Source organism: Centroberyx affinis, unplaced genomic scaffold (assembly GCF_046629955.1).
Source record: "Centroberyx affinis isolate AG114_WGS23_722 - 3 ecotype Tasmania unplaced genomic scaffold, CSIRO-AGI_Caff_v1 ptg000348l_1, whole genome shotgun sequence".
Taxonomy (NCBI): Eukaryota; Metazoa; Chordata; class Actinopteri; order Beryciformes; family Berycidae; genus Centroberyx; species Centroberyx affinis.
In genome coordinates this window covers 339,026-359,316 of record NW_027279020.1, presented here as the reverse complement: position 1 = coordinate 359,316, position 20,291 = coordinate 339,026, and the positions used below count along the sequence as shown (strand labels likewise).

Here is a 20,291-nt window from a genome sequence, read left to right as displayed (position 1 = left end):
AATGAAAATAATGTGTTATAGCAACCTATTTATAGCTGTCAATCCATTTTCAGTTAAGTTCCAAATTTGAGACGAAACCAGAATGGCCATAATGGACGCAGTTAATTGTAGGGTTTAGTAAATTGCCCCACACTCTGTCGCACTCAGTTCTGACCTTCATTCTCCACAACTGACATGAAATATTCAAATGCAAATTGGCTGGTGAATCACAGCCGCCAAAGCTGCCTTATAAATACCGCCTGGACTCATCCTGCTCTCCTTGCAGGGCTTCCGCAGCCTGCCACAGGTGATCCGAGGAGCTGCAGAGGACGACCAGAGAGCGCAGAAGTTTTTGGGGGGAAAGTATAAAGTCGTAGGATGTCCGTTGTGGGCGCGCAGCCTTTCATCAAACCAATGCAGTCACCAACTACTGTTTCTCCTGGGATTCAAAGGAGACACACGTTGCCCGCGAGCGAGGTCCGGCCGCTCAACACGCAAGATGCCATAAGCGTCTTTGAAATCGAGAGGGAGGGTAAGTTACTCATGCTATCAGTCACCTATTGAAATAGACATAGAGTCTAAAAGTAAAAGTTTTGCTGAGTGGAAATGGCCATTACATCAAGGGATGGCCCAGTGTAAAAACCTATTGGATAGATATTCCCCTTTTTTGCATAGGAATTGTCACCTGTTGAATGTCCTTTTCATTGACTTTTTTAGATCTGTATACCATGGTAAAACCTGCTTAAAAGTAGTGACAAACCAGCTTTGCGCATGGTAATTTCAACCTTTGAGTCTGAGTCTCTCTCTCTCTCTCTCTCTCTCTCTCTCTCTCTCTCTCTCTCTCCCTCCCCAGCCTTTATCTCAGTATCAGGAGAGTGCCCCCTCCACCTGGATGAGGTGCGTCATTTCCTCACACTGTGTCCAGAACTGTCCATGGGCTGGTTTGAGGAGGGCCGGCTGGTGGCATTCATCATCGGCTCTCTGTGGGACCAGGACCGGCTCACCACAGTAAGACACCCTGACGCTGACTCTCCGCGATGCCTTTATCATCCACCATTTTCCTCATCTAATACTGTCTACCTTTGCTCTAGGATGCGCTGACTCTTCACAAGCCCTGCGGCTCCACGGTCCACATCCACGTACTCGCCGTCCATCGCACCTTCAGGCAGCAAGGCAAAGGTCCCATTCTGATGTGGCGCTACCTGCAGTACCTGCGCTGCCTGCCCAACGTGCGCCGGGCTGTGCTGATGTGCGAAGACTTCCTCATCCCCTTCTACCGCAAGTCAGGCTTCAAGGTGCTGGGCCGCTGTGCCATCACCGTGGCCAACCTGACCTTCACGGAGATGTGGTACCCCATCAGCGGCCACGCCTACATGAGGCGCAACAGCGAAGCGATTCGTTTCCCCCAGCATCCCTTGACTTTGCCGACACCAAAGCCTGACGAACACCTCGATGTATGACAGGGTTTCTTTTTTATCATCGAACGAGACGATACATCTGTGCAGCTTATCTTGAATCAAAAAGGAACAAAAAAAATTAGTGTTGTAGTCTTAGTCCATTGTTCACCATTTGGTGAGTATTCAAGGTTCACTGTCAGTTACTTTTTTCCCAATGGCTGCTTCGTCTGGCTCTTCAGACTTTTTCTTCCTCTTATCCTTTGTGACTTCAATCATCAATATAAGAATACCACCACTTTCTCATATTGAAACTTGTGTCTGTCTGTGTGAAATTCTTTTACTGTGAGGTTGTATAATAAGAATGACTATAAGAATGTACTATACTGTAATGTACTGTATCATATGTAATCAAATCCACTTTTGTTAGAGTCTACATTGTGTGTTTCACTCACATGTGAGTGCAAAAGAGTATTGTGCTGACCTGAGGTTAGTTGCATTGATGGAGTATTGTGTTAGACACTTGGATACGTGGGCTGTAAGCTGTCTGCTGCTTAGCACCTTTCTGGGCTTCCCACAACTATGGGCTGACGTCAGTGATCACCAGGCTTTAGCAGCTCAACCGCAGCTCCTCCCGCTCTATTAGGGGGCTTTAGCTATTGTAAACGTCGGAGGATTTAAAAGAGGATCCACTCATCAGTTAGCCAGCGGATCCACTGACCTCACTTAAACCAACATCTATAGGTTTTGGTGAGTTAGAACATAAACAGCTGGGTTTTCAGCCTAATGAAAGTATTGCCATTTTGTGTCAGTTTGTTTCTCTTTGGGGTCCTTTGTCTATTACAGAATCACAACTTCAATAAAATGTTTTATACTGTTTTTTAATCAGATGAAAAACCACTCTGTGCCATTTTTACCAAAAGGTAACATCAGTCAAAATACAAGTCTTGTACAACCATCCAACTGAACTATTTATATCTAATCAAAACATTTCTGCAGATCCCATCCCATGAATACCTGGCCTTTTCATCATCATTACTGAGGCCCCTTAACTTCTCTGGTGTATGTTACTGTGTTTATGCAAATATCTTAAACTCTGAATTGCATTCACTAGAGACATAGGCCAGCAAGCGGGAAGCCTTCCCTCTTGAATGAAGCCTTAATCCATGACACAGTCACCGTCTCAGGTTTAATCCACTAACATGCCAGGGTGAGCAACTCCCACTGCACTGAAGGGCAAACCTGGCACTGAGTGTTCACTTCAAAAATGAGACAGAAGGCCAATCTGGATCAGCACATGGTGAGTAGGGTTCAATTGATATGGGTTGTTGAAATTCAATGCCAATCCTTTTGTATTGAATACGCCAATAGCTAATATTTTGTGCCAATATTCAGTATAAAATTACAAGTCTTCATTGCGTGGCCCAGAAGAAGAAGGCTGTAAAAGCCATCATGGGACACTAAAACTCTCCATTGAAACTCAGATTAATGAAATAGGGTCAGCAGGTCCTGCACCTATTCAATAGAAGGGGAACTCTGGGATACATTACTGAGTTTAAATGAAGAATTAATTTACAAAAACATTTTTGAACAATTAAATGAATAAATAAAATAAGCATAGAAAAGAAAGGCATTGCAGGTTTTACAGACTGTTTTTCTGTAGCTGAGGTCAGAGAGGAACCACCATTATATCAGCAGTGAGCCACATGACTGGTCAAATTATGATATTTAACAAAGGACCATCGGCCTAATAACTCTAATAGCGTATACTGCATTTATTACATCCTAGTTAATTGCTCTTCCACTGGTTCACCCCATGGCTGTGTCCTTTCCCACCTCTTACATATGTTGTAGACCAATGACTGCAGCCATCCTGACAGACACATCCTGGAGTCTGCAGATGATTGTGTCATACTACAGGATGGGAATTTGGGTCATGGACATGTTGTCGATGACTTTGTTCAGTGGTATCACAACCGATTCTTAGAGTTGAATGTAGCCAAAACAAAAGATGTGTGTGGACTTCAGGAAGCAGCCAAAGGGCAGAGTAGGCCTCTTGTAGTGCTGTAAGAACCTAGGCACCATAACTGATAATACGCTGACAGTTGATGACAACATCACTGCTTTTTGGAAGCTGAAGAGGTGTAGAGGGCTCATGACTCTTTTTTTTTTTTACAACTCAATAGTTGCATCAGTTGTCACCTCTTCTATAATTGCATAGTATGGAACCCTTCCTCAGCCAACAGACACAAACTGCAGAATATCATGAAGATGGCTGGCAAGATCATCAGTGTCAAGCTGCAGAAGCTACCTGACATCTCTGACCAGCAGGTTGTCAGCAAAGTCAGAGCTTCACTGGAGTTTCCCCTCCATCCCCTTCATGGGGAATTTGAGTTTCTTCTCTCTGGCAGGAGGTATGGACCGCTGAAGGGCAAGTCTAACAGAGTGAGGAACTCTTCTTTCCTGTGCCAATTACTTAACTCTGGTTAATGTATTTTGTAGGACTTCATCGTTCGTGCTGTTTATTTTAATGCTGTTTTTTGTATGGATGAAGATGTTCTTAATTTCTGACTCTTCTGTCTTGTTTTACATGTTTTTGTGCATTGATGTTGATATGTTTTTATGTTTATATAACAGCTTCACCCATTTTATCAAGGCTCATGATATAGCTGTTTGGTGATGTAACAGGCAAGACAAGCCTCACTGAGTAAGGATCCACTCCCTCTGCTTTAAGTGCAGCTTATGTGGTATTGAAATAATTACAGGGCAGGTGTACTGGAGGCTTTGTCATCCTCATTCAGACAGAGAGAGAGTGAATGAGTGAGTAAGAGACAAATGTTCAAATTGTCAGGGTTTAAAACAAGAGCACTGTGGTCTAGTATTATGGAAATAATCACACAGCAAAACAAAAAGGAGCTGCCAATTACATGACATCACTCATGCAAATGGTCCAATCAGTGCAAATACGCTCCTGTCAGGTTATCCATTTGCAGCATGTGTCTTTGTAGGCACTGTTTCTATGTAGGGGTGTGTGACGCTGTCAAATTCTGGGTTATTTAACAGGTTTTTAGGAAGTCATCATAGCAGAGCACTGTGTGGCAAAACCTTCACTACTTAGGTCACCATTGATAGAAAGTGTACTGATAGAAACATCCCAGAATCTGACCTAAAGGTTGTACACTTTAAGACTTTATTTTATTTTTCTCGCATTGCATGGCTGCAGTTTCGTTGATCTTAACAGGACGATAAGGAATAATAAGGAGTGAGTGACTTTCTTTCCCTTATTATGTACTAGTTTTCTGTGTACTAGTTTATGCACTAATTTTGGGTGTGTCCACTTTCTGCAATTAGTCCTGTTAACATCACTGTCATCAAACAATCCCAGTGGTATGTCAGTGTTGTTCTCTGATATTTACAATTACAATTTACAATGTAGGCATTTAGCAGACGCTCATATCTAGAGCAACTTACAATAAGTGCAACAGTAAAATAAGTGAACATTCCACAAGCATCAACAGGGTAAGTAGCCAGATAAAAGAGTGCCATGAAAACAAAGGTCCTGATATGATATGATATGATATATGATATATGATATGATATGATATATGATATGATATATGATATGATATATGATATGATATATGATATATGATACATGATATGATATGATATGATATGATATGATATGATATGATATGATATGATATGATATATGATATGATATGATATGATATAAAATTATTAGGCCAACAGTACATGCTCCCTGTTGGTTTTATCATTAAAGCATCATGTTAGCCAACTACTTTTACTCGGATGACTCAACCATCAGACGACATCCTTTACCCCCCCTCTAGACATACAAGGGGGCCTCTTCGGCCTCCAGACAGGCTCATGTGCAGTAATCCCACAAAGTCCTTTCAGTAACCAGGTAATCTGCCAGGCAGACATCCCAGCAGAGAGGCTGCATATTCCAATGGGGTCACATGGGGTCTCTCAGACACTCCCAACAACTAGGACCTTTAAACCTTTGCCAGGAAAAAAGGATTTTTAGAGCTTTGCTTACATCTAATGTAAGACATACTATTCATAGTTTGTGTACCCAAGGCAGGCAAAGCAGCTTCCACAGATTGAAATACCGCAAAAATATATGGAAAACTAAAAAACACCAGATAGTTCCTAGGCGTTCTCAGGTCACATATTTATCAGTTAAATTTAAACTGGTGTACCATTTGCTGATGTAATCAACTAGATAAATATGCCTGCTGAGAGGGTCGTGTGTTGTGGAACTACACAGAAGAGAAAATCTAGAGGGTTTCACTCCTAAACAGATTTCAGTCCTCTATGTCTGACTTTGCTTAGGTCCATATCAAGCACAGTCCTCAATCAGACAGGGCCTCTTGTCACATGTGCCCTGATCCCCCAGACCCATGCGTATGTCCTTGTCACCCCTAACGTACCGCATGTTTATGTGAGTCATATATAATCTGTATCCTTAATCCATCATCTCCAAGCATATGACTCACCAGGGTTTACAGGCATTGTATTTTAGACTTCAGCCATTTTGCGTGAGATGCATTTTCCGAAAGGGTTAGAGAAAAACTGTAAAATTGTAACCGCAACATAATCCCAGCCAGGAGTACATGTGATTTTACTCATATCTATGAAAGATGATGGTGATGTTCGCACCTGCAAGATGTGTCCTTTGACACTGTGGAATGATGGTTTCGTGGATTTGCTTGCATGACATGAACTTCAACAACCCTAACCTCAGCATACCTCAGTATAGCCCAAGATGCATTCAGTATCCATTTTATTAGGTACACCTAACTAGTACCATAGGACCCCCTTATACTTCCACAGCAGCCTGGATTCTTCGAGGCATGGATTTAAATTCATTCTGCCAATTTATTTTTTCAATCTTTTATTTTTTCAGTCTATATTAGCATTGGATGTAGTTAAAGGCAATTGATTTACACGCCTATTACACCTTTATTTATTTTCACAACTGAAAGGGGGCAGGATCCAGAATCCCTTATTTGGGTCAGTAAATGATGCCATGCTTGAGAGAACAATTCACTTCAAGCTTTGATGAGTTGTGCATTTTGACATGGCCCTCTGCACATTACTGTTGTAGTGAGCTGTTGCTTACTAGTGGCACACCAGTTAGCTAAGCTTAATATTGTCATCTGACCTGTCAGAGGACAATGAACAATGCTGTGTTTATACCCCATATTAATACTAATGGAACACAGCAGAGGTCAGAATGAACTGAACAGGATATCAGATGCTCATACCCTTTTGTGTGGTACTGTCATCTATAAAGAATGCATTTGTCACTGAATTATTGACATCCAATGGTGTTCTATATAATGAAAACTGTTTTCCTGTGATAAATATTGTGAATACCCCAAATCTCCTTTTGTTTATCTACACATTGATTCACTTCACAAGGTACTAGATACTATATTCTCATGATTAAAAATTCTAACATTTCTAAAAAAATGTGAAAAATGCGCCAAATGTGAAAATTTTAATAACTGATGACAGACAAAAATCAATATAAGGCTTATGTAGTTTAATGAGCACTTATCAAATGGTGTTTATGTTGGATTTAGCTCAAGAATGCTGGAAAACCAATAAACATTCAAAACCATTATCATACAAACATTATCATCCAACGTTTACAGCATTTCCTGAAATAATATTAAAAAAGAACAGATGCACATGTACAGTTTCACCAAAAATGAGAACAATGATGTTCTAAGCATGCTGTAAGCATATGAAAGTACCTTATTTTTTATCAAATATTTTTTATTTCTTGTCATGTATTCATTGCTTATTGTTACCATACACCTAGCACCAGCAGCAGTGGTAAATTAAAGGCTATTTTTTAAACTGCACAGGTTTAGACTTTGCTGTGAGAGGTACTGAACCGATAGTTTGAGTATGATGGGGCATTTGTGGCATCAGTGGAGGATACAGGAAGCAGCAAGAGCCCTGTGCTGATGTCCCTCTTACAGCGATCCATTGCCTGCTTGTATGATATGTTTTCTTTAGTGATGGGGTCCACCAGCTCTTTTTTGTAGGAAGACTCATCTTGCAGGTCTTTAGCTGCTGTGCTGTCAATCACCTTGGTGGCGAGAGCTTCTTGGACACTGAGGCGGCCTACTTTGGTGGGATCCACCAACCCTCCAGTCAGGTACTGTGCTTCCATGTACCTCATGGCACTGTCGTGGGGTATCCAGCCTTTCTCTGCAGCCTGTCCCACTGAGAGACGCTCCTTGGTCACAGGATCCTCCACTCCAGTGAAGGCCTTCTGGGCATTCAGAAGCTTATACATGTGACTTGTGTCAATGAGACCATGCTCAGCTGCCTTGTGAACAGACAGTTTGTCCTTTCTGTTGAGGTCAACAATTCCACCTGTGGCTGACTGTGCCTCCAGGAGCTTTAGAGCTGTGTCGGCATCGATGAGTTTGCGGGTCAGGGCACTTCTCACAGACATGCGGCTTTCAGTGGTGGTGTCAAAAATACCAGAGATGGGGTATAACTCATCACCTACTGAAAGACTCAGGTTGGTCAAACTGCTGCTTCTTTGAGTATTGAGGCTGGGGTAGGAGGACCTTAGTGAAGCTGGCATGGAGTTCAAGGGAGAGGTTGGGGTGGCTTTAATGGGTGATCTTGGGGTTGTGATTGGAGGAAAGTAGGGCTTTTTGGGTTCCCCAGCGACCAGGAGGGCAAATTCAGAGATGGGCATTTTCCCCTCCTTGTAGCGCACAAAGTCATACTGGGTCAAGCGACCATCCTTCAGAGCATCCTTGACAGAGAACTGCTTTCCACTCTTGCGATCCTGCAGAATTGAGGTCTCCCCATCTGGACCCATTGAAGTGATTTCCTCCCAGTCGCACTCCAACTCCTGCAGGTGAATGTACTGGTTGCGGTCAATTAGCCCTTGCAAGTAGGCATCATAGGGAGACATGTCTTTACCGGTCTCTGGATCCAGGATGGTGATCTTAGTGGAGAGGTTTGTCTCCCTGGTGTGAGTTTCAGAGTGGTCCTCTTTCTTCATGTTGTTCTGTAGCTCAATGATGAAGGACTCCTTTTGGTGTATTTTGTCTTTTTCATCCAAGATGCTTTTCTCCAAGCGTTGTACCTCAGACTCCATCTTGAGACTCCTATGTCGGGTCAGCTGATTTCTCTCGCTCATCAATTTAGACTGTTGCTGGAAGGTTAGGCTAATGTTCTGTCTTTCAGACTCTAGCATTTTGAGATCTCTGAGCAAATCTTCCTTCTCTCTCTGCAGAGCATCTCGGTTGCCAGTGATAGTGGTCTCCTCCTGAGAAGTCACAGTCTTAGATGTCTGCAGACGGGTAATTTTAGTGTGGATGTTCTGAATGTTGTCTTCCTGGTCCCGCCTGAGATTTCTCTCTTGCATCACTAGTTCTCTGAAATGGTCCCTCTCAGCCTCCACCGCTGGGTCTTTCTCCACACGAACAACCTCTCTGTAAACAACCTTTTCAATGGACTTCTCCTTTTGCAAAATTTCCAACTTGATCCTCAGGTTGCGGATTTCTCTTTCTAGGCGACTGATATTGGTGCTCTCAGTCTCCATGTTAGAACGTAAATCATCAGTTAGTTTTTCCAACTTGGGGTCCCTCTCCACTTTGAGGATCTCCTCAATGATGATCTTCTCCTCAATGGGTGGTGGGGCACTTTCCAGCTCCAAGATGCGAGATTTGATCTGCCTAAGCTCTATCTCTACTTGAATCTTCTTCTGACGGTCGTCCATCTGTGCCAGAATGTTCTCTTTCTCTTGAACCAGGGTTCTGAGCTGTCTAACCTCTAATTCCAGCTTTCTACGGACTTTAACTTCGTCATCCAGGGTCTTGTTCAACTTATCATGCTCCAGGATCTGTTTGGGGTCCTTCTCAAGACGTACCACTTCCTGCATTAGAATCCTCTCTTCTGGCTTCTGCCTTTCGAGGACAATGTATTTGTGTTGAAGCTCAAAAACAGATTCCTCCACACTGCGCCGTTGCTGAATCTCCTCTCTTACATTTCTCCTAAGTCTGTCTGCCTCTTTCTCCAGCAGAGGGTCATTCTCATATTTGATTATCTCTTTATTTACCAGTTTTGTCTCCACCTTGGATTTTTCAGATTTCCACTCATCTCTCTCTTTACGTAGGCGGAGCAGCAGCTCTAGGGTGGTGTCGTAGTTGAGCTGCAGGCGGGAAACCTGGTTGTTCAGCCTCTGTAATTCCCTGATGACCTCTGGGCTTTTCTCCTCTTTGATCACTTCCTGGGTCACCTCCTTGTACTCGACTTTGGGTTTCTGGGAGCGCAGTGTATTCACATCTGTTGTCACTATGTTGATTTCTTTCTCCAGGTCCGTACGTTTTCGGCCAGAATCTTGCAGCTCTTTCCTCAGCCGTACCAGCTCTACCTCTGTCTCAGGGTCAACTCTGTAAATCTCATTGACGATCTCCTTTATCTCCACTTTAGCCTTGAGCTTACCAACTTCACTGTAACGTAGCTGAAGGGTGGTCAGGTCCTTCTTTAGGATAACATTCTCATCTTTCTCCTCCTCCAAAGATAACCGAAGCTTCTTTGACTCTTCAAGCATTTCTGGATCCTGTTGTACTTTCTTCAGCACCTTGGTGACAACCTTGGGCTGGATGGTGGGAATGGCCCTCTCTAATGTGTTTATTTGGCTCCTTGTGCTAAAAATGTCATCGTTGAGGGACTTACATCGGGATCCTTCCTCTGAAATTTCATTCTGGAATGTGAGGACAGCTTTCAGCATCTCTGGGTCCTTTTCAAGCCTCACCACTTCCTTCTTCACCACCTTCGCCTTGATTTTTGGTTTCTTCTGTGCCAGAACTGTGAGCTCAGTTTTCACATGGACTGCCTCTGAATCTCTTATTTGGAGCTCCTGCCTTATCCTACGCATCTCATCTCTAATCCTGGTGGCTTCTTTGTCAAGCTGGGGGTCTCTCTCGTATTCAGTCAGTACCTTGGTCACCAGTTTGGGTTCAACTCTGGTCAGCTCCGTTTCCAGTTTGATAATCTTCTCATTGATAAGCTCTATCTCGGAACAGGTTCCCGACCTCTTCACAGTCTCATCTCGGATCCTATTCTTCAAGGAATCCAGTTCAACCTCCAGTTTGGGGTCACGGTAGTACTGCACCACTTCCTTCTCCTCTACCCTCTCCACACCTCTCCTACTCTTCAGAGACATAAACCTCTTCCTGAATGTGTCCAGGTCATTTTCAGCATGTGAGCGCCTGGCAATCTCCTCACTTAGTTCTTTCTTCAGACTATCACTCTCCTTCAGGCTCTGCCTCTGGCTCTGTAGCTGCAGCTGCTGATTGACCACTACCTGGCTAACTTTCTCTTCATTCTGCTCAGACATAAAGGGATGGAAGGGAGAGAAGGTAACTTCAGAGGATAACTGGCACTGGTGAAGTATAACCATTTTGATGATTTTATGCATTATCTAAATGCAAATCACTAGAAATTAATTCTTCAGTAATGAAAGAAATGAAGTGTCATTCTTCAACTGATATTATTTCTATTGCATAATATCATACCTTGGCCATGATGTTCTTAGCCATCCCCATCTGGCTGAGTAGCTGGTCATTCTCTGCAGACACCTCAGAGAAAAGGTTCAGAAGATCTCTCTCCTGCAATAGAAGCAGAAGGCAGCACAAACTTAAAAATCAAATCAAGACAGCTGAGTTATAAAATTAAACTAAGGGTGCGATCACACCAAACCATAGTTGAAAAGTATACTTTGTAGAATTTTTGTATTTGTTTAGGTTCACGCTGCCCACTTGCAAGCAAACTAGGCCTTGAAAAGATAAGTCACATGGGCTCACAAGTAGCTTGTTTATGGGACAGTGTTTTGGTAAACTGTCATTCGTGACATTTTGGCAGCCGGAGAGCAAGTCAAACAAATCCAAAACTTTAACAGTGGACTGTAACAGTAACAGTAGTTGGTACAATTATATTCTGACCTCTAACAAACCTACAGTCCTACTACATTACAGTCCACTTGGAAGAGGACCGAGACCCACACTTTCAGGTGGTCTCGGTGCGGTTATTTGATGCCACCCGAGTTCGAATGGCATTGTTCTCACCTGGCCAAACACACTGAACTAAAGGAGTAAATGCTCAATTAATTGTTATCATATGTTCTTAGTTGCTTTAAGGCGGCTTTCACCATACCTTTTTCTGTACAGCATTAGCCATAGTTGAGGTGTGACGTTTCTTGAGCTCTGATTCATCATCATCATCATCATCATTCAGAGTGCCACGATACTTGTTTGACTTAGTCTCATACTCCTGAAAAAATATATACACAAAAATTGAGAGATTCAGCACGGTTTTCTAACAAGGTAATTGGAAGTGAAGTGAATACATCCATTTCAGTTGTAGATGAAATGGCAAATCAAGATAATCATGCTCTCTGAACTCACATTCAGGACATTCTGCAAATCACGGGAAAGATCCTTGACTCGGTCTAAATCATCTGATTTCTTCTTGATGTCCTCCATCACTCTCTAAACAAGGGACATAATTCAGCAAATACATCTAATAAGCCAAAGCAGTATCATATTGCAAAAACAAATTTAGGTTTGTTTGTTGATGCACACTTGCTGAGGTTAATAGGGCATGTAAAGAAATGCTTCCACTCACCTTCTGGGAGTTCTGCTTGGATGTTATCTGGGCCACACCATCAGTGGGTTTGATCTTATTATTTGGCTGATTGACCAAGAAGAAATTCAGTGACTGAATAGCACTCTGGAATCCTTGGTTTTTATTGGATGCCTCTTGGATGAGAGCAGACCTAGAGCAATAGATTAACACTCATCATTATATCGTTTATCATATTATCAAATGAATAAATATTGAGGGCAGAAGAATTACAAACAAAAAGCACATGGGCAAATTTACAATACATTAAAATAATGACATTTACCAATATGTGGAGTTCTCACCTCTCATGGAGTTGATTGTTGACATTAGTGTAACGGTTCTTCAGGTGTTTCACCTCAGTCTCCTGGCGGCGGATGTCAGGACAGTATTCATGGAAGCTCTTCTGCAGGGAGCTGCATGCTTGCTCTGTCAGCTCCAAGTCCCTGCCCAATTTAGTCATCTCATCCTTCTTTGAGGCAACATTCTTACGCATAGCCTGTTTGATGGATTAAGGAGAAAGGAAAGATATAAAGAAAAGGAAAAACAACATGACAGAGGTACTACAATGCTTATGCTGGATCACATTGTAACAGAAATGTTTGACATCTATATTCTACCCCCTCATATGAGTTATTGTTACATCCTTAAATTGTCTAAATGTATTAAATGTGAGTAGTTGCATGGTACAGTACGCCACCTGTAGCTGGTGGCTGCGTGTCTGGAGGGCGTTAGGTGTGTCAGGGATAGCACCATCCTTAGCTAGCTGCTCCTCAAACCCAGAGACAATACCTTCCACGCTCTGGATCTGTTTCTCTAGGAACATGGAGGCTGTAGCCCTAGTAAAGAGGAGAGTTTGTTACCCTCATATATCAAAAAATCCATTAAATATTTTTATGTTTTTCAAGAACCGTCATGAACAAATATGACGCCATGCTGATTCTCATCTTACTTTTTATTGTAAAGCTCAGCAAGGGAGTTGATGTTCTCAAACTTATTGTTGGCAACGCTGAGTTTGACGGGCAGGGTAGAGGCGGTGGGCCCCAGAGGCTTCTTGGCCAGAATGGGCTCCATCTCTCTCTGGACCGCAGCCTTCTCAGCCTCCAGCTTCCTTACAGCCAGAGCAGTTTTCTGGAGGGCACATCACAGAGAGTTACTGATTACAACAGGTTAGCCACTGTTGAACAAGCTGAACACATCATTAAGCACACAAATAAGGTGAAGTCGCATTACTGAAACCATGACCAAGTTATTATTCACCTCATGCTCTTTCAGCCTGTTGGCCAGGTCTTGTGTAGGGTTACGGTGGTCCAGGGGGGCCCTCAGTCGGCCCAGGGTTTCCCGTTCGCTCTGGTCCAGGTCTTTTATGATTTTGTCTAGTTGGCTGCCTAGCACCGCAGCGTTAGGGTCTTCTGGAGCACTTGCTACAGGAGCTGAGGAGGAGAGAAGGCAACAATTATACACAGAAAAATCAGATAAGACCAAGCATAGTCCAACAATGATTCTTTTATGGTGTTTATGTGGGGGGGAAATAAAAATAAAAATAAAAATGTTGATTGATTTTCTCCTCACCTGCTCTCTGTGGGCGAACCACTTCCACACTGGGGCTTTTCAGGGAGGTCATTAGGGCCGACCGACGCCTCTTCAGGTCCGTCAGCTCTCTGTCCAGACTAAACACACAGAGACACTCTGTTTCATCAAAATGCATCAAAGGTGAATTGTCTGTACAGGGTTAGGAGTTGTTTCTTTTGCAACACAGGCTTTATCATATGAATGAAAACATTTGGAAAGAAAACATAGGTGGTAAGTTTGTCTGTCACTCTGTACCTATCCACTTTCTCCAGGGCCTCAGCATCAGGTGGTTGGATCATGAAACAGACCCCAGGGAGGGTCTTGGTCCTCCCGCTGCTGGTCTGAACCTCCCAGTTCTTATTGTCAGAGTTGGACATAAGCCTCAACTTGTCGCCACGGCTCACTGAGTCCTAAAATTGATACGAATCAAACAAACTACAAGCATCTATCTTTATCATCTTTCTATATTTATGGGAGTGAGTCTGTAAATGCGTGAGCAAGAGAGTGAGTGAGTGAGTGAGTCCTGACTGACGGTCTTATTGATTAACTTAACAACGGATCCTTTCCTACCTCTTCATCTGCCCATTCACACAGGGACACGACAGCGGTGGGTTTGGTGGGCGGGATTCGCCGGAGCTTCAGAGGAACAACGGAGCTGCTCAGCTCCTTGAGGTCAGCCAGCCGCTGCTCGTTTCTCTTTACCGCTGGTTCATCTCCCTGACAAAACACAAAAGTAACACAAATTTTCAGTTTCAATTAAATCTCTCCACTAGTTACCAGTTAGATGTAGAACAATCCTCTGGTTGGGTTGAAGGATCAGCCTTATTCAAAACAACTTATCACAATATGTAACATGACAGTGGGTTGATAACTACGTAAAATGTATAGTCATGTATCGGGACTGAGCAAGAATATTTTCTCCAACTTTTCCATACTTTTTGTGCAAAACCTAGAAATTGTCAATTACATTTTCCATACTTTTCAAGACTTTCCAGACCTGCTTATAGGAACCCTGTGAGTAGAAAACATTGTCCTACCTCCAGCGCCATCAGGACCTCAGGGTTGCTCTTGTTGGCCAGAGACTTGGGGTCCAGAGTGGAGTTGAGTCTCCTGAGGGACTCAGACATGGTCTCTGCTTCAAGCTGGAACTGTATTGAACAAACACACGCATAGTTTTTAACAATGAGCCAAACTGAATAAGATATTGCAGCGTCAGAATCAGAAATATTACTATAGTATAGTCAGGGAACCTCTACCTTCTTGTAGTCCTCAATGTTGTCCAGGTGCGTCTCCTGTGCGATACACAGGTTGAGGAAACTTTGCCACTCGCCCTGCACAGCATCTTTGTGAGCCTGACAATGTACAAGTCATATAGAAAAAAGACAGCATGTGAATTCAACTCAACTCAATTCACTTCACTTCACTTCACTTCACTTCACTTCACTTCACTTCAATTCAATTCAATTCAATTCAATTCAATTCAATTCAATTCATTCCACTTCCAACTTATTTAATTGGTTATGTTTACATATTTATCAAAGTATCACAGTTATCATAGCTATGAGAGACGTGTTTCTCATATCTGGTATTATTTACATAGCTGGACATTATATTTGTACCTGAATCGTTAGGCTGCCTGGGTGTTTCGTTTCAATGAGATGATCTCCTTCCTCCTGGAGCTGATTGGTCTCACTTTCATGTGCTAGCAGTCCATTATTTTTGAATTTCTTTGCGGAACCAGCAATAACATGAAAAGGAAAGTGGAAAGCGTAACATAGTATTTAATCTGTATTTAATATCACATACTTCCAACAGCTAAGCAGTTGCTATGCAGTGTACTGGGTACACCAGTTGGGTGGCTAGCTGGTGTAACCGGCTCCAAGAGGATTACGCTTTAAGGCAAGCTGACTAACAACCTTTTAATATTCTTCTTTCAAAAATCTCCCCACCTGGCACTTCCCTCTGATCAGAAGACAATACAATAAGATGTGAAATTAAATCGGCCAATAATGACGTCACCATCTAGGCACATGTATGTGTCTAGATGTCTAGTGTGTGATGTGTCCCGAACAGCTCCTCACCTCATACTCCATGCGCACACTTGGGGGGTCAGTCATGCGGTCACTCCAGTCTCTCTGGAGGATCCTCTCCTGTTGGTCTGACAGGTAGACCAGCTCCTTACTGCAGCTCTGCATGTACTCATACAGAGAGGCCAGGCAGCTGCGCCTCCTCTTGGAGCTCTCCTGCAAAACACACAGGTGTGCATGCAAGATATACACAGATGTAAGCATACATACAAAAGTATGCACCCCCCCCCACACACACACACCCACAAATAGATGCATAGACATCAGGCCAGTCAACGATGAACTATAATTAACTTGGTTGAATTCTCATGCACTGAGAGTACAGACTGTGTACTATGATGCCTTACTTTCATACTTTCAACACATAAAAATAAACTCACCAAAAGTTGTGCATATTTCTCTTTGATGGCAGCATACTGCTCCTAAGAACAAAGAGGACAAAGAAGCATGAAAATGTGCTTAGTCCATTGCCACTTAACAAACCAAAGTGATTGCTGCTGCATCTGTCTAAAGAAAGCAGTTTTGTGGTCCTGCACTACATACTACACAATGCATGTAGTGTGTACTGTTGTGCTGCTACCTGTGAAGTGGAGCTGCTGGGGTCTATTTGGGCATTATAGGCCTCTATCTCCTGGTGCAGGATGTTATGGGCTGCAATCTGCTTCTCCACATCAGACAGGGTAGGGCCATATTCCTCCGCCTTTATCTGTTTCTACAGACATAACACAACAAAAAACAAACATTAAACCCCTGAAGCTTGGTAAGTACAGAGACTTCATGTTGCTTGGCTGCTAAAACCCAAGAATACCACTAAAGTTGTGAGAGCATCAGTGAAAAGCAAACTGTGCCAAAACTTTGGTTTAATCAAACCAAAGCACTAGTGATAGCTATTCCTAGAGGAAGTGTTGTTGCATCAGACTGACCTGTTTTTCATCCAGCAAAGAGGCCCAGCCAATCTTAGGAGTCGGCTCCACCTCCTGGACCTGCTCATACAATTCTCGGTAGGTAGCGCAGTCCTTAGCCCAGCGGTCGTGGAGGTTACTCACACTGAGAACAAGAGAAACCAGAACAGGGAATCAGGGTATGAATTATGGCAGGCAGTGGCTGGTAGAAAGGGTGGAGAGAGGTTAAAAAAAAGAGAAGTAGATATGATTGTTTGTGGTTAGCATGATGGTATTGATGGTATGTGGAGTGTCAGGTGTGTCTGTGTATCTGTGCATGCATGCGTACACTATCAATCAAAAGTTTGGACACACCTGATTGAATGTACTGTGTTTTCCATTCTCTTAAAGCCATTTTGATCTAAAGGCTTATGCTTAAATGCTTGAAATTTGTTTCTTAGACAAATATAAATAGTGAAGGTGATGCCCATGTATGAATTTCTATGAATGAACTCACTCTTTCTCTATCTCGGTGGTCTGTGGGTGCTGCAGCCTCTTGGCCCTGTCCACGTCCAGGAAGAGGTCCTTCAGCAGCCCCTCGGCCTCCGCCAGGTTGTCTGCATTCTGCTTCTGGTGGATCTTTGGCTGCCCCTTCTTCGCATTCTCTGCATCCTGGAATAGACAGGCAATGATTGCTGTTATAAGGAGCATCTATCAGTATGTTTGGTGTTTTTGAAATGACTTTATAGCTTCTATTTTCATAGTAGGAGTACAGTGTATGTGTGTGTGCCTGTGTGTCTGTATGGACTTCTTACCAAAGCCAGCAGCTCCTCTGACTGCAGTATGTTCTTCTCTACCTGGTCTGCATTCTTTTGCATGCGAACAATCAGCATGGCCAGGTCAGTGGCTTGGGTCCTGGGCACAAAGAGAAAGAGAGAAGATCATGGTCAAAAACCTCCTTGCCTAATCTAATTCAGTACAGAACATGGGGCAGAGAAACCTGATTCTTCAAGACTTAATCAGTACGACAAACCTTCGGTAACCAACACCTACCTGAGACCCCCGGAGTGCACAAAGGGAACTAAATTTAGTGCTGGAGATGAATGAAACCCATTGAAAGGATGAACAAAGGAGATTCCTTCACCTGCCCAACACAACTCTGCGCTGGCATGTCAGTCATCTGCAGGTGATAATCGGCACTTCTACAGTCCTGTTTGTCCTCTGGGTGTTTGTTCTGTCAGTCAAGCTCCACTATGATATGAAAGCCAACTATTTATCCAGACACACCCCAGATCAGAAGCCAGGAGACAGATTGTGGGGGAGTGCCCACACCCCCACCCTAGCAGGCAGGAATGCAGTCGGTGTGACACAGACGACTGAAGGTGTCATACCATTCATCTCTTATCGAATGCATGGTGTAATTAATTTCTAGTGGGGCAATGACAGTCGTCAGTCAGGAGGATTAGTATTTGTAGTGCCTCTTCATTGCTCCATGACTCAAATCAGACAAGTTCTTATCTTGCTGCTACATACATACATCCATTCTGCAGTTTGACAAAGTCCAAAATGAGGAAGACATTGCTCACTACTGACAGGGAGAGAGACCATACCACAAAAGGAGCAGTGCTGCATATCTTTCTTGAGAAATACCTGAACTAGCTGAAGTGTTTTATGCCACAACTAACTTGTTTAAATATCATATTGAATGACAAATATCAGAAGCAATCTGACTGCAAAGCACATCATGCATGACAGGCAAACTGTTAACCACACTGTACGCTCAGTTACATTCAGAGTTGATAGATATGAAAGCTAAAGTGTCAATTTATACATTTACATAAACAGACGGAGCTGCAGGGGATCCGGCCCCGCCACTCCCTTAGTCACAATCTCAACCCTTCGGCTCCAAGGCGCACCTGTGTGGGAGCGGTTATGTATGTGTCCCCCTGGGTGACGAGTAATAATAATGAGAGGAATTGAGATAAAGACTTGCTTAGTCGACCTGAGCAGAAAAAGGGTCAATATTGCACAATTCCAGACCTCTTAAGAGGGCCGGCAGCATCGTAATGTATGGGACTTTATGACTCATGACAGCACAAGTCAACCCACTCTTCCACTCAAACATTGTTCTCCCAGCAAAGGTCCTGCACAACCACTAGGTCTACTACATAGCTCTCTACATACTCTCTCTTATATACTTTCTCTGTTGGATTAGAGTGTAAGGGATTAATGTCTATTAAAGCACATTGTTGCCCTATCGACTTAGTCAGAGCACTGGCCTAATGAATGCCGCCAGAAATGGCTTACTGGATCAATAAACTAACATGTCACACCCCTTTGGCAAAGATACAAATAAAAGAGTGTTGTGGTTACAGAAAAGAGTTAGACGAGGTAGACAAGTCATCACTGTATAGCAAAATGAAGTAAAAATGGATTGTGACATTCAATCTGTAAAGATTTCTACTGTTATTATCAGACTACACAAGAGAAAAGACTACGAGACATTTATTATTAGGGCGTGTTCATTCATTTTGCATAGCATCTCCTGTTCTCCTGTGCAGTTTTCACAAAGAATAAATGGAAGACAAATATTTGTATTTAACACATAGAAAGTATTGTTAACAGTCAGATCACCATTCTTTCCATAAGGGTTCGCAGACTTTACCTGCAAGGTTTTGTCCCACCTTGTCCAACCTCTGCTGTATGTTTGAATGACGCGGAAAATAAAACAACTCCGTCCTGTACCAGACATAAATGAGATCACAGTACAAAAATGCCCACATGTGCAGTGAACCAGATTCCGGTCAGCCCTCCAGGGCAAAACAGCATGAGGCAGGACACAGTGAAAGAGAGGAGAAGACAAGGGACAGTAATGTAAGACTTGGAAACATGATACACACACACACACACACACACTCAAGAGACTGGCCAAACTCACTTGCTGATCTTCACAGGACTGTATTCCTTTTTCTTCAACATCCTGGGAGACTGTGCAGGCCTGCTTATGTAATCTAAGTCCCAGTATGAATCTTCCAAATCCTCACTCTCTCTCCTCTCCTTTCCTTCCTCTCACTCCTCGTCTCTATTAGTGTCTCTTCTCAGTTAAGGAGCGTCCACCTGTCTCAGCTCCTCCCAGGCCAGCAGGTGTGTCGTCACTAAAAGCAGCGGAGGAGCAGACCGGGCGGACCTGTTCCACACTCACTGCTCACTGTCACTTTATATGCTCGGCTTATATTTATATGCTTGTTTTTCTTGATGCCTTCATTCCAGCAATTTTACAGGTCTGCTTTAGTAGGAATGTAGTAGGAATGATCAATACCCTAAATGGTCCTTGATATTCCACTCTTAACTCCATAATCATTAGACATTATTGCCTGTATTTAATATAGTTTATCCAAACCATGGAGCTCAACACTTGAAATAAAGTCATGTTTTTCAATTCTCAATGTTTTCTCCCATCTATGTATAAATGCCTTCCTATAGAAAAGGTTTCTGAACCTGATACGGCTAATGCTGTGTTATCAGCTTCATGCAACACAAGACATGGAGGGGCATTATAAAGCAGCCGCTGTAAGTTTCCACATATATGGCGGTGGTGGAATGTAGCAGAACTAGTCACTTGATAGCTGGATTTCAGGGTGTTCATTACGGTGCTCTCTCACATCGCTGTTCATTCAAACGTAACA

The 20,291-nt window shown here is 43.0% G+C and overlaps 2 protein-coding genes across 2 annotated transcripts; one reads left to right on the top strand and one right to left on the bottom strand.

The window, feature by feature from the left end:
• Positions 1-357: 357 nt before the first annotated feature.
• On the top strand, positions 358-1,560 carry LOC139641144 (serotonin N-acetyltransferase-like). Its single transcript, XM_071515409.1, has 3 exons — positions 358-511; positions 833-987; positions 1,071-1,560. The coding sequence occupies exons 1-3, from the start codon at positions 358-360 to the stop codon at positions 1,437-1,439; spliced, it is 678 nt and encodes a 225-aa protein (XP_071371510.1). The 3' UTR covers positions 1,440-1,560.
• Positions 1,561-6,888: 5,328 nt separating this feature from the next.
• On the bottom strand, positions 6,889-19,682 carry LOC139641141 (envoplakin-like). The gene is made up of 22 exons (XM_071515406.1): positions 19,544-19,682; positions 17,421-17,520; positions 17,123-17,277; positions 16,648-16,771; positions 16,305-16,436; positions 16,105-16,146; positions 15,719-15,880; positions 15,257-15,364; positions 14,894-14,989; positions 14,675-14,785; positions 14,208-14,354; positions 13,893-14,047; positions 13,638-13,735; positions 13,326-13,498; positions 13,018-13,196; positions 12,766-12,904; positions 12,371-12,564; positions 12,069-12,219; positions 11,849-11,932; positions 11,598-11,714; positions 10,961-11,053; positions 6,889-10,770 (listed from the first exon to the last, which is right to left on the bottom strand). Exons 1-22 carry the CDS (start codon positions 19,582-19,584, stop codon positions 7,279-7,281), a joined length of 6,093 nt encoding a protein of 2,030 aa, XP_071371507.1. The 5' UTR covers positions 19,585-19,682; the 3' UTR covers positions 6,889-7,278.
• Between the last annotated feature and the right edge of the window lie 609 nt (positions 19,683-20,291).